The sequence below is a fragment of the Grampus griseus genome (genome assembly GCF_964374135.1).
Source record: "Grampus griseus genome assembly, chromosome: 3".
Classification (NCBI taxonomy): domain Eukaryota; kingdom Metazoa; phylum Chordata; class Mammalia; order Artiodactyla; family Delphinidae; genus Grampus; species Grampus griseus.
Window position 1 is genome coordinate 55,425,387 of NC_139019.1, and position 13,208 is coordinate 55,438,594.

The window sequence follows — 13,208 nt, forward strand, 5'->3', positions numbered from 1 at the left end:
TCTCTGATTTGGCAGATACAAACCTTGTCTTTCTCTGATTTGGCAGATATATTGAGATCCTTATGACACTGTTGTCAATAAACACTTTTCTATGAAGTGACAGGCATGTGGTAGGAGAACAGACTCTAGCTTTCAAGCCTGCTCTTGAACAAGAAGGACCAGGGTTGTTGTGACCATTGTATATTTATTCATGCTTCAGAGCCCAGTTGAAGCATTTGTTTAAAGTGTCATTATGAAGTCCATCTTCAACTACTGACGTTTTTGTTTTGTATCTAGTTATTGCTCTGAAAATTACTTAAAGTAGCATACAACGACACACCAGAATCAATGAATGAAAGTAAAAAAAAGATTACATATTATTGTGAAAGTATTCCCCAGGCTATATAGAAAACGGAAGTTACAAAAGCTTCTGTGTTCTTTCTTTCATATCAGCATGTGTGGTTTCATTTTATATGTTTAGTTTTATAACCTATTTATATATAGTCCTTCGCACATAGAATTGGTTTGTGCCCAAAAATTGTTTAACAGCAGATACATCAACAGGAATTATGATTTTCGTTCTTCAACATGATTTGTATTTCATTCTAGACATGAACATAAAACGTATGTTTCTAGTCCACCACAAATGATAAGAAGCCAATTCCAAAAGGCTAAGCCAAATTTGGGAAGAGCACAAGGTAAGAAAGAGGAATCAGGCATAGGAACAGACAGAGCAGATCAGAGTAAGGCAAGGAAGCCAGAAGATAATTTGCTGCAGCATGGAGATTCTGACACCCAGCTTCTTCCAAAAGTAAGTTTGAAAAAAATAATTTAGTAGTGGGCTCAATTTTATCAATATCATGAAGGAGAACATTAAAAAAATAGTTTTGCCTTTTGTACTGTAACTATTTTCATGAAAATTGATTGACTTTCCAATATTGTGAAAGTTTAGAAACCAGTCACTTGTGTATATGTGTGTAAGCTTAGCGTTTTAGGCCAAACTACCAAACCAAATTACCATACAGATTGTTTCCATGGTCATATTAATTGTTTCTTCTCAAATTTAAGGGAAAAGCTGAGTTTCTTACATCTCTGGAGATTTCAGCAAGAAAAGGTTCTGTAGGTTCCAAGGAGATTGGTTTGGCAAAAAAAGATGCTCAATCAGAAGTTGGACCGTCAGGAAGTGTTGGAGAGAAAACTGTAGGCAATAATTCTGTGTGTTCAGTTGTCGAAGAGCAGTATGTTAGTAAACCAGCAAGGTAAAGTTTTATTTAACAAGTACTTTCAGAATAGTAAATACAAGTAACTTATTCTTAATGGATGTCCTACTCTAACTTATTGATAGAGTAAAAAGATGGTTTGTTAACGGAAGTATTGGTTGTTTTTTATTGGCAGGTCTGTTTCTTTCCCACTTTTGATTTTTATTTACTAAAATTTCCTTTTTTTATGATCTTCTCAGAAAGATTTTTCTTTCCTACATTTAAAATTTCTGGGTGTTGAGTATATTAGACATGAGCAGAAGCCTGACGAAAGAGTAGTACATATTACCTAAATAACTAGGGTGCTGATTCAAATTGGAGTCACAAACACAAGTGAAGGGTACCTTTCTTCCACAGTTTTCAAGGAAAGTGGAAGGGACCCTAAGTTCTAAAAAATGTTGTTCTGTTGGATTTCCTCATTCTCCTTTTTTCTTTTGACCTAATCTGTTTACCCAATAGGATAAACCGTATCACTTTTTGGTCTCATATTCTGTATTTATTGGTCCAGTGTTCTTGATCCCATTTTCTTCTAACAATTTCCAGTGTTGTATTTCATCACCACTTAAATAGCAAGGGGGAAAAATGGCTCAGAATTTAAAACGTACTGTGAAAAATTTGTAGGTAGATAACTAATATTTAACTTTGAGTGAGAAACTAAATCCTAACAGTAAATTCTGTTCATTCTTGTCGTAGCATTAGTGTTTGATAGAATGGGTGGCAGGCATTTTATATTAATGGCTTGAATTGAGATTTCACTTTATAAGTTGGGTTTTCATTAAAATTATCCTTATGCATGTAATGACTATGTTGCTATTTTGATTAAACCTCCAGCTCTCCACAACTGCTAAAAGAATCAAATTATTCTAAAATTGCTGTGGATCGAAGAACAGCTCTCTCTTCTGCCTCTGAATGTAAGATAGATCGTAGTGAAAGGAGAATGCGTCGAAAGATTAAACCAAACGTCCCCAAAGGGCGTGGATCAAAACGAATTCGGAGTAAGACCTCTAAAAAGGAACCTAGAGCTTCTAAGCCTGTGCTGGTGACTCTTCGAGCTTCCCAGGAAGAAGACGAAGATGATGCGGAAGACTTTGAGTCTGACTATGAAGAAGAAAGCTATCATCTTGCTCCAGAAGAAGTAAACAAAGCTCCAGTGTTTGTACCTGTTGGTCTCAGATCTCCTGAACCGGTTTCTGCTCAGATTGAAGAAACCATGGAAGAGGTAGTTTGAATTTTGAATCCTTGGAACTTTATCTTACTTGTTTTTTGCTTTCAATGGATCATTATCTCTTCTCTTAGTGATTATTAGGATTTGAAGATTATTAGAGTAATTTGTTTGGGGCCTGCTGCATAGCCTAGGAAATCAGTAGAAATAGGCTTGTGTGATCTCCTGTGTTTACTCAGCCCCTGCCAACCCAGGCCCAGCACAAGGTAATCAGTATAACAATACTGAGAGAAATCTAATTTCACTTGTATCTGGGGGCTACTTAATTTCCTTTCTGGTTAATTTTTTAAAAAAACAAAAAACTTGGCAGATGTTTTCTATTAACTCTTTGTGGTAAGCTCAAGTTAAGCTCTGGTAGAGAAGGTAGAAGGGACATATTTCTTTCTCTTTCTCTCTGTCTCTTTTTTTAAAATAAATTTATTTATTTTGTTTACTTTATTTTTGGCTGCGTTGGGTCTTCATTGCAGTGCATGAGCTTCTCATTGCGGTGGCTTCTCTTGTGGAGCACGGGCTCTAGGTGCGCGGGCTCTAGAGCGCAGGCTCAGTAGTTGTTGTGCACAGGCCCAGTTGCTCCTTGGCATGTGGGATCTTCCCGGATCAGGTCTTGAACCTGCGTCCCCTGCATTGGCAGGTGGATTCTTAACCACTGAGCCACCAGGGAAGCCCTCTCTCTTTTTTTTTTTTTTTTTCCTCTCTCTTTTTTTAATTGTGGTAAATTACAGGTAACATAAAATTTACCGTCTTAGCCGTTTTAGAGCCTACAGTTCAGTGGCATTAAGTGCGTCCATCCACAGAACTTTTTTTCATCTTGAAAAACTACAACTCTGTACCTATTAAACAATAATTCTGATTATTCCCTCCTCTCTAGCCTGTGGCAACCACTTACTCTAGGTCCCTCGTGTAAGTGGAATCACACAGCGTTTGTCCTTTTTGTGACTGGCTTATTTCACTTAGCATAATGCTTTCAAGGTTCATCTACACTGTAGCATATGTCAGGATGTCTCTTTTTTTTTTTTTTTCCTGGCTGCATTGGGTCTTCTTTTGGCTGCACACGGGCTTTCTCTAGTTGCGGTGAGCAGGGGCTACTCTTGTGGCAGTGTGCGGGCTTCTCATTGCGGTGGCTTCTCTTGTGGAGCACGGGCTCTAGGCACGCAGGCTTCAATAGTTGCAGCACGTGTGCTCAGTTGTGGTGCGTGGGCTCTAGGGTGTGTGGGCTTCAGTAGTTGTAGTGCACGGGCTCAGTAGTTGTGGCTCGTGGGCTGTAGAGCGCAGGCTCAGTAATTGTGGTGCACAGGCTTAGTTGCTCTGAGGCATGTGGAATCTTCCCAGACCAGGGATTGAACCTGTGTCCCCTGCATTGGCAGGCAGATTCTTAACCACTGTGCCACCAGGGAAGTCCAGGATGTCCTTTTTAAGGGCTAAATAATATTCCATTCAGTATATACAGTACCACATTTTGTTTATTCTTCTGTCAGTGGACAGTTGGGTTGCTTCCAACTTTTTGCTATTATGAAGAACACTGCTATGTACATGGGTATACAAATATCTCTTCTAATCCCTGCTGTCAATTCTGCAAGTGGAAATGCTGGATAATACAGTAAATTGTAAATCAATGTTTAATTTTTTGAGCAACCCCCATACTGTTTTCCATAGCAGCTGCCTTATTCTACCATCTTATCAATAGTGTACGAGGGTTCTAATGTCTCCACATCCTTACCAACACTTGTTTTTTCTGGTTTTTTTTTTTTTTTTTTTGATAGTAGTCATCCTAATGGGTTTGAGGTAGAGGAACATATTACTTCAACTTACTTTTTTTTTGCGGTACGTGGGCCTCTCACTGTTGTGGCCTCTCCCGTTGCGGAGCACAGGCTCCGGACGCACAGGCTCAGCGGCCATGGCTCACGGGCCCAGCCTCTCTGCGGCATGTGGGATCTTCCCGGACCGGGGCACGAACCCGTGTCCCCTGCATCGGCAGGCGGACTCTCAACCACTGCGCCACCAGGGAAGCCTGTCAACTTACTTTATTATGAAAGCTCCTTACTCTTTTGCCTCTTGGTCTAACTTTGTAACTTCAAAGTTTTCTGTTCTGCCTCAATTTTCAGTAACTTATTTTGGTTATAGAGCATCATATCTGAATCAGTTTTGTATTCATGGTAGATTCAAAAGCCATTTGAATTACAAATAGAATTCCAAACTCACCTTTTTTTATTCATTGTTAATAATACCATGCTAAATGTTATAAAGTTAGTTGGAATGGTTGAAGCTAAATAAAAATGATGTGAAGTGGTTTCTTGTAATTAAAGTTCAAAGTAAAGATAATGAATTTAAATTTTGGTTGAAACCAAGAAAAGGTAAAAGGAAAGTTAATTTTGTGCAAGCACGGCTGGTTACCACTGCATGAAAATTCATTTAGCTATATGTTTTGTATTTTACAATTTCTTTGGGTGAAAGGCAAATTCCTCGTGAAAACTAATACTAGAAATTAACTTCTGAAAATCAGGTTCTAGGATATATCCCTGAATTAATACAGAATGCCTTCCTTTTTTTAAAAATTTATTTTATTTATTTAGGCTGTGTTGGGTCTTCGTTGCTGTGCGCAGGATTTCTCTAGTTGCGGAGAGCGGGAGCTACTCTTTGTTGCGGTGTGCGGGCTTCTCATTGCAGTGGCTTCTCTTGCTGTGGAGCACGGGCTCTAGGCACACGGGCTTCAGTAGCTGTGGCACGTGGCCTCAGTAGTTGTGGCACATGGACCCTAGAGCACAGGCTCAGTAGTTGTGGCACATGGGCTTAGTGGCTCTGCGGCATATGGGATCTTCCCGGACCAGGGCTTGAACCCGTGTCCCCTGCATTGGCAAGCGGATTCTTAGCCACTACGCCACCAGGGAAGCCCCACAGAATGCCTTCTTAAATAGCATTGATTATAATAATTGAGCAAGGAAAGCTTAAATTGTATTCTTAATGGCCAGTTTACTAAGGCAGGGAAATTTGTTTATATGTTAGAATATGTCCCCTTTAAAAAGCGTTGAAATGCAATGGCATATTATTAAATCATAAAGGGATCTAAAATATTGATATATACTTCAACATGAACCTTGGAAACATTATGCTAAGTGAAAGAAACCAGTTAACAAAAAAATCGCATATTATATGATTCCATTAATATGAAATGTCCAAAATAGGAAAATCTGTAGAGACAGAAAGTAGATCAATGGTTGCTTAGGGATTTGGAGATGAGGAGTTAAAGGAGTAGGTATAGGGTTTCTTTTTTGAAGTGATGAAAATGTTCTAAAAGTAACTATGTTGATGGTTGCACGTATCTGTGCTTCCATCACCAAAAAACATTGAATTATACGATTTAAATGGGTGAATTGTATGGAATGTAAATTATATCTAGATAAAGCTGTTAAAAACATAAAGCTTTGAAACTGTGTAGTGCTTACAGAACCAACTTTCAGTTACCTAGAATATTCCCATTATCCCCCCAATCCCAGCTTTTCAGAAAATATTTTGTCTTTTCAAATCACTCGAACTTTTAAAATTCATCCCAGGCCTATAGGATATTAGCAAAGATTTTTCTCTGATTGCATCTGAGCAGACAGACACAGAACACATAGGTGTTACTATAATAAACGTCCCAAAGGAAGATTTTCAAACTTGACTGCTCAGTTCCTACTGAATCACAGTCTTTTATACTCATCTCTCTGTTAATAAGGGAATAGAAGCCAGACTCCCTTGTTTATAGTCTAGGAGATAAATGTTAGTGTTTTTAACCCCCAGACTGTAGGGATCTTTGAAATAAGCCTGCTAAATGAAGAGTAAATGTGAGTGGACTCGTTATTTTACATGGCCATTCATCGCTATGAAGAATCATACAGGTTTTGGGGTTGTGGGAGAGAGTAATTGCCTTGGTGGGTCATGTGTACGATAAATCTTTTTAAGTGCTTTCAACTCATCTCTATGATAGCACTTGGAGCAGTGTATGGTTGGTTACATGTCTGTGTTTCTTAGATCGTGAGTTCCTTGCAGGCAGGGACTGACTTGTCTTATTGAGCTTTGTATTCTTGTACCTGTAGCCCTCTAGTTTTTAGGAAGCATTTCATAAATGTTGACAGACTGATGAGAGAAACTGTGGGAAATTTGGGACAAACTGGGGATAATGGAAAATGCAATGCTAGGTACTAAGTAGATTAGCTCTGGAAGTTTTGCTTATTGTTTGTAAGAATCACAGACGCCTCAAAAACATTAAATGTTTCACTTTTGCCAAGTTGATGTCAATCAGTTTAAGAATTACTACATTTCGGTTTTTTAAATCATGTATAAATGTGAATTCTTTCTTCAGTTTAATATTTTATTTTATGATTCATTTTGTTTTTCTGTGATGGTATGCCAAAATGAAATAATGAAACTTTTCATTTTGACAGCTTGAAATACCCATGAATATCCCAGATGTAGGATGCATAGCTGTTGTTGAACATCAGCTCTCATCAAACATAGATTTGACTACTGAGGAAATGAAACAAGAAGAAAATCTGAATGCATTATCAGTTGTAAGCATCCATTTTAATATGTTTTGTCTTTAATTCTTTGTTTACTTTTAAAAGACTAAGTTTATTTTGAAAGCTTTAGGTTTACAGATGGTTCTTAACTAGTATGATAGAAATTATTCTATTATTTCTAGGAGCTGTAAGTATGAATGGTAGAAACTAGTGAATAATTCATAGATTTTTATATTTGACTTGAAAAGCATAGATTCCTGTGTGTGGGCGTAGCTCAATATCTTCATAGACTTATGTTAAAATTCTGATGCATTAAATATATACTAAATGTAAATTATTTAAAACATATTTAGTTGCCTTTTGCTTGGCACTCTTCCTTATTTAGTTGGTATTTATCTTGTTTTTGTAAATGAAGAGTTACAACTTTTTCAAAAACAGTTTTATTAAGATACAGTTCATACACTATACAGTTAATTCATTTAAAGTATATGATTCAATGGCTTTTAGTGTATTTACAGCTATATGCACAATTTTAGAACATTTCCATCACCTCAGAAAGAAGTCTTATGCCCAGTGGCAGTTGTTCCCCTTTTTGCTTCCAGCCTTCCCCAGGCCTAGGCAACCAAAGATCTACTTTTTGTCTCTATAGATTTCTCTATTCTGGAGATATACACACAGTATGGTCCTTTGTGCCTGGTTTCTTTCACTTAGTCTAGTGTTTTCAAGGTTCATTCATGTTGTAGCATGTATCAGTACTTCATTCCTCTTTGTGGTCAAATCATATTCCATATGAATATACTACATTTCCTTTATTCATTCATCTGTTCATGGACATATAGGTTGTTTCCATCTTTTGGCCATTATAAGTAATGCTGCTATAAACATTTGTGTACAAGTTTCTGTATGGACATGTGTTTTCATTTCTCTTGGGTACATTTCTAGGAGTATAATTGCTGTGTCATATGGTAACTTTGTTTAATCCTTTGAGGAACTAGCAAACTGCTTTCCAAAGCTGCTGCACCGTTTTATATTTCCACCAGCAGCGTATGAGGGTTCCAATTTCTTCACATCCTGACAATATTTATTTGATTTTTTGGATCTAACCATCCTAGTAGGTGTGAAATGGTACCTCATTATGGTTTTGATTTGCATTCCCTATTGATTAATGATGTTGAGCATCTTTTCACGTGCTTTTATTGGCCATTTTTATGTCTTCTTTGGAGAAACGTCTATTTTGAGTCTTTGCCCATTTAAAAAATTTTTTGGTCTATTTGTCTTTTTTTTATTGAGTTGTAAGAATTTTTTTATATTCTGGATACAAGCTCCTAATCGTATATGTGATTTTCAGATATTTTCTCACATTCTGTGGGTTGTCTTTTCATTTTCTTGATGGTTTCCTTTAGAGCAGGGGTCCCCAACCCCTGGGCCGTGGACTGGTACAGGTCCGCGGACTGGTACAGGTCCGCGGCCTGTTAGGAACCGGGCCGCACAGCAGGAGGTGAGCGAGTGAAGCTTCACCTGCCGCTCCCCATCGCTCCCCATCACTTTCATTACCACCTGAACCATCCGCCCTCCTCCCCCATCCATGGAAAAATTGTCTTCCACGAAACCGGTCCCTGGTGCCATGAAAGTTGCGAACCACTGCTTTAGAGTACTTGGACTTCATTTATCTATTTTTTTCTTTTGTTGTCATATCTAAGAATCCTTTCCCAAAGCCAAGGTCCTGAAGATTTACTCCTGTTTTACATTTAAGTCTTTAATCCATTTTGAGTTAATTTTTTTTTTTTTTTTTTGGCCACGCCACACAGCTTGCGGGATCTTAGTTCTCCGACCAGGGATTGAACCCCGGCTCCCAGCAGTGGAAGCACCAAGCGCCAACTGTTGGACTGCCAGGGAATTCTCCCCATTTTGTGTTAATTTTTTATATGGTGTGAGATTAGAGTCCCACTTCATTCTTTTGCATATGACTATCTAGTTGTTGCACCATTTCTTTGAAAAAACTGTTCTTTCCCTATTGAATTGTCTTTTATTTTTGTCAAAAATTCGTTGGCTGCAGATACGTGGGCTCTCAATTCTATTCCATTGATTTATTTGTCTGTCTTTATGCTGGTGAGACTCAATAGATTTGTTGCTTTGTAATAAGTTTTGGAATTAATAAGTGTAAGTCATCCTATTTTATTCTGTTTTTAGGATTGTTTTGGCTATCATGGGTCCCTTGCAATTCCATATGAATTTTGAAATCAACTTGTCAGTTTCTACAAAGACATCAGCTGAGATTCTGGTTGGGATTGCACTGAATCTGTAGATCAGTTGGGGGAGCAGGTGTTGCCCTCTTAACAATGTTTGAGTCTTTCAGTCAATGAACATGGGATATTTTCCCATTTACTTAGCTTTTCTTTGATTTCTTTCAACAGTGTTTTGTAGTTTTCAGAGTATGAGCTTTGCATTTCCTTAACTTCATTTTCAAGTATATTGTTGTTTTTGATGCTATTGTGAATGGAATTGTTTCCTTAATTTCATTTTTGGTTTGTTTATTGCAAGTTTATAGGAATATATTTGATTTTTGTATATGGTCTTGTGTCCTGCAACTTTGCTGGACTCATTTATTAGTTCTAATAGTTTAGTGGATTCCTTAGGATTTTCTACATATAAGATCATGGCGTATGTGAATAGAGATAGTTTTACTTCTGTCTTTCTGTATTACTTTTGTAGGGCTGCTGTAACAAAGTACCACGAACTGGGTGGCTTAAAACCACAGAAATTTATTCTGTCATAGTTCTAGAGGCTAGAATTCCAAAATCAAGATGCCCCTGGTGATGGGTGCTTCTGGTGGCTCTAAGGTAGAAATCATCTTGGGCCTTTCTCTTACCTTCTGGCACTTGCTGGCATTCCTTGTCATTCGTTGGCTTGTGGCAACACAAGGTTAACCTTTGCCTCCATTGCCGCATGGTGTTGTCCCTGTATGCGTGTCTGTGTTTCTTTTCTTATAAGGACACCAGTCTTATTGGAGTAAGGCTAACTCTAATCCACTATAACCTCATCTTCACTTGATGACACCTAGGAAGACCCTATTTCCAAATAAGGTCACCTTCACAGTACTGGGGGTTAAGACTTCAACATATCTTTCTGAAAGACATAATTCAGTTTATAACACATTCCAGTCTGGATGTCTTTTATTTCTTTTCTTGCCTAATTACCCTGTCTAGAACTCCAGTACAATGTTGAATAAAAGTAGGGGAAAGCATCCAGTCTTTCATCATTAAGTTTGATGTTAGATGTGGTTTTTTTCATAGATGCCCTTTTTCAAATTGAAAAAGTTCCATTCTGTTCCTAGTTTGTGTGAGTGTTTTATCATGAAAGAGTGTTGGAATTTGTCATATGCTTTTTCTGCATCTCTTGAGATGATCATGTAATTGTCTTTTATTGTATTGATATGGTGTATTACATTGATTGAATTTTGGATGTTAAACCAAAAGTTGCATTCCTGGGATAAATTCTACTTAGTCATGGCATATAATTTGTTTTTGGATATTTATTTATTTTCTTTATTTTTTTGGCTGTGTCAGGTCTTCGTTGTGGCACATGGGCTCCATAGTTTGTGGCGCGGGGACTCTCTTGTTGAGGCACGTGAGCCCAGTAGTTGTGGCACGCGGTCTTAGTTGCCCCGCGAAATGTGGGATCTTAGTTCCCCGGCCAGGGATCGAACCCCCGTCCCCTGCATTGGAAGGTGGATTCTTTACCACTGGACCGCCAGGGAAGTCCCCATGGCATATAATTTTTATATGTTGTTGGATTCAGTTTGCTAGTATTTTATTGAGGATTCTTTTGTCCATATTCATAATAGATACTGGCCTATTATCTCTGATGAATCTGACACCAGGTTCTTGTGGTATTAGGAGCTGAAAGCCCTCCAAATGGGGCCTTCAGGGAGAAGGGACCCTGTTTTCCTGGCCGCAGCAGTCTGAGGTGGAGTCTACCTCACTGAGCTGGAAGGAGGGAGAGAGCCGTCTTAGCTCAAATACCACAGACTTTCACCTTTGTTACTGAATTTTCAACAATTTTATCGAATATATGTGCATCTTACGCCCTTAGGACCATTTCCAGAGGCTTTAAATGGTGGTTCTTTAATAAATTTTACCAGTTTCATTGGGGAGAGGGTCAGCAGAGCTCCTCATGCTGTCATGCTGGACATAGATCCTATAACTTCTTAATTTATTAAAATTCATTTAATTTTTAAGCCACCTAGTAGTGTAAAAAATTTGTGATATTGTTCAGACCTTGGTTTCCATTGAGTCAAAACTAGCAGCAGATGTGACTAAAGTTGAAGGATTATGAAATTGAAGAAGTAAGAAAGGCAGATGCTTGTTGCATATGATCAGAATTAAAATTTGCATATAATATAAGCAAAAGGTAAAAGAAGGAGCAAGAGATAAAAATATTTGGCTTTTAAATGATTTCTGTTCTTGTTTATGAAATTTTATGAATAATTGTAAATTTCCACTCCACTGTAACCAAAAGCATAGAAAGACCTGTAAAATGTAGTGCTTTGAGATATGGAACATGTGTTTGGGAAAATACCTAAGCTATTACTTTTCTTTTCCTCTTTTAGGAAATGACCACAGGTGAACATTCCCAAGCTGAAACAGGTAACTGTTAATAAGGAAACAGCTAAAAATACTTGGTTAACACCAACGAACAGAGTGATTTAATAGTGGTGGTAATTATTAAATGAGTCAGTTTGCTGGAGAATTGAATGAAAAGATCCAGCAGTTTGAATATGTTATCTCTAGGAGAAATTTGGGTTCTTGGAATGCTACTTTAGAGAGTGATTAAATGTTTGATAAAGAAGTATTTATTTTCTCTGATTTGCACAGATGTCTTTCCTTTGAAGGTATTAAGTCATTTAACGAGAAGGAGGCATTTTCAGTGAGTAAAAGTCAGCAGTTGATGCTCTATTTATAGTATATAAGCTGAATGAAACACTACCCTAGTAAGGGATTAGTGGTATGGAGGGTTTTGAAACTTGTTACTAGAGGATAAACACCTAAATTAAAATTCTTTTCTAAGCAACCAAACATAAATTTCCCGATTCATTTTTCTATTTTAATGTTGATCTGGTTTTTCACAAGGTACCAACGATGGAAGCACTGAAGCTGCCATAACTTTACTTACGATGGGAGGTCTGGTGTTGCAGTCAGAGATCAGTACAGAACAGAGTGATGGTAAGAATGAAAGATAAGTCCTACCAAAAAAAGAAACCTTTAAAATCCAACTTTTAAGAAATATACCCATATTTGAATATTAAGTGAATATCTGCCTTTTACATTTGAAGTTGGCATCACTGTGTTATTTTTCTGGAAAAGGTAATATGTATGCATTGATCCATCCTACTTACTACTTACTTAGCCCTCTAATGGCCTCCATTTCCATATAGTGCACTGGGTTTATTAAGGATAATTTGTATTTGTAGAATAGTTAATCTAGTGAATCCTCTACCTTTATCATCATAAACATCATTGGCTAACTGAACTCCTTGACCACTGATCTCTTCACACATGTTTCTTTAGTGAAGGAGCCACTGCTTTAGATAGTCTTCACAATTACATGACAGTCAAATACAGTATGAAGGGGCAGTATTAGTTATTGAGATAATTTAGTTTAGACTATTCTGTTAGTTTGGACTGAGCCAAAAAATATGTCAACCCAGACTCTTAGTATTTTATTTTCGGCTATGGCCTTTACTATCAAAGTACCTTCTACTTTACATTAAATGGATAATCATGTTACTTATAATCCTGTTAATCATTTTAACTGCTGATGAGTGACCTGCCATTTGTTTTAAGTGTCAGATTTCTTGGCCCATAACTATATATTTATCAGGAAAGTCTCTGATTTGCATTCCCTATAGGGCTCCTTTTTCAATGGCAGAGTATTGCATTGTAGCCTGTCACAAATATCTAGAATGTAAAATACAGGTTTTAAGAAATTATAAATGAAGATAATCCTATCTGGAAATTCATCTGAGGTTATATAGTTACTGAAAGTAACAAAAAGATTTATTTTTAATTATAATAACAGAAAAGTTTCAGTCTATAAGAATTATTAAACTTAGCACATGTCAAATCTCTGGCATGAAATATGAGGTCATAAATTTAAACTTGGAGCCAAAAAGAGCAGACTTAAAAAATAACATAGTTTCTCAAATGTGTTTTACCCATTTTATCATTCTGCTAGTCCTCTCCTAATGAATTG

The 13,208-nt window shown here is 37.3% G+C and overlaps 1 protein-coding gene across 2 annotated transcripts in view; it reads left to right on the plus strand.

The window, feature by feature from the left end:
* BDP1 (BDP1 general transcription factor IIIB subunit) overlaps positions 1 to 13,208 on the plus strand; it is an 88,108-nt gene that overhangs the window by 49,407 nt on the left and 25,493 nt on the right. For both annotated transcript variants that reach the window (XM_082650246.1, XM_082650247.1), the window contains exons 23-28: positions 589 to 790; positions 1,048 to 1,238; positions 2,070 to 2,457; positions 6,882 to 7,007; positions 11,566 to 11,602; positions 12,086 to 12,178. In XM_082650246.1, the coding sequence (XP_082506372.1) occupies positions 589 to 790; positions 1,048 to 1,238; positions 2,070 to 2,457; positions 6,882 to 7,007; positions 11,566 to 11,602; positions 12,086 to 12,178 (1,037 nt within the window). The remainder of the gene's footprint in view (positions 1 to 588; positions 791 to 1,047; positions 1,239 to 2,069; positions 2,458 to 6,881; positions 7,008 to 11,565; positions 11,603 to 12,085; positions 12,179 to 13,208) is intronic.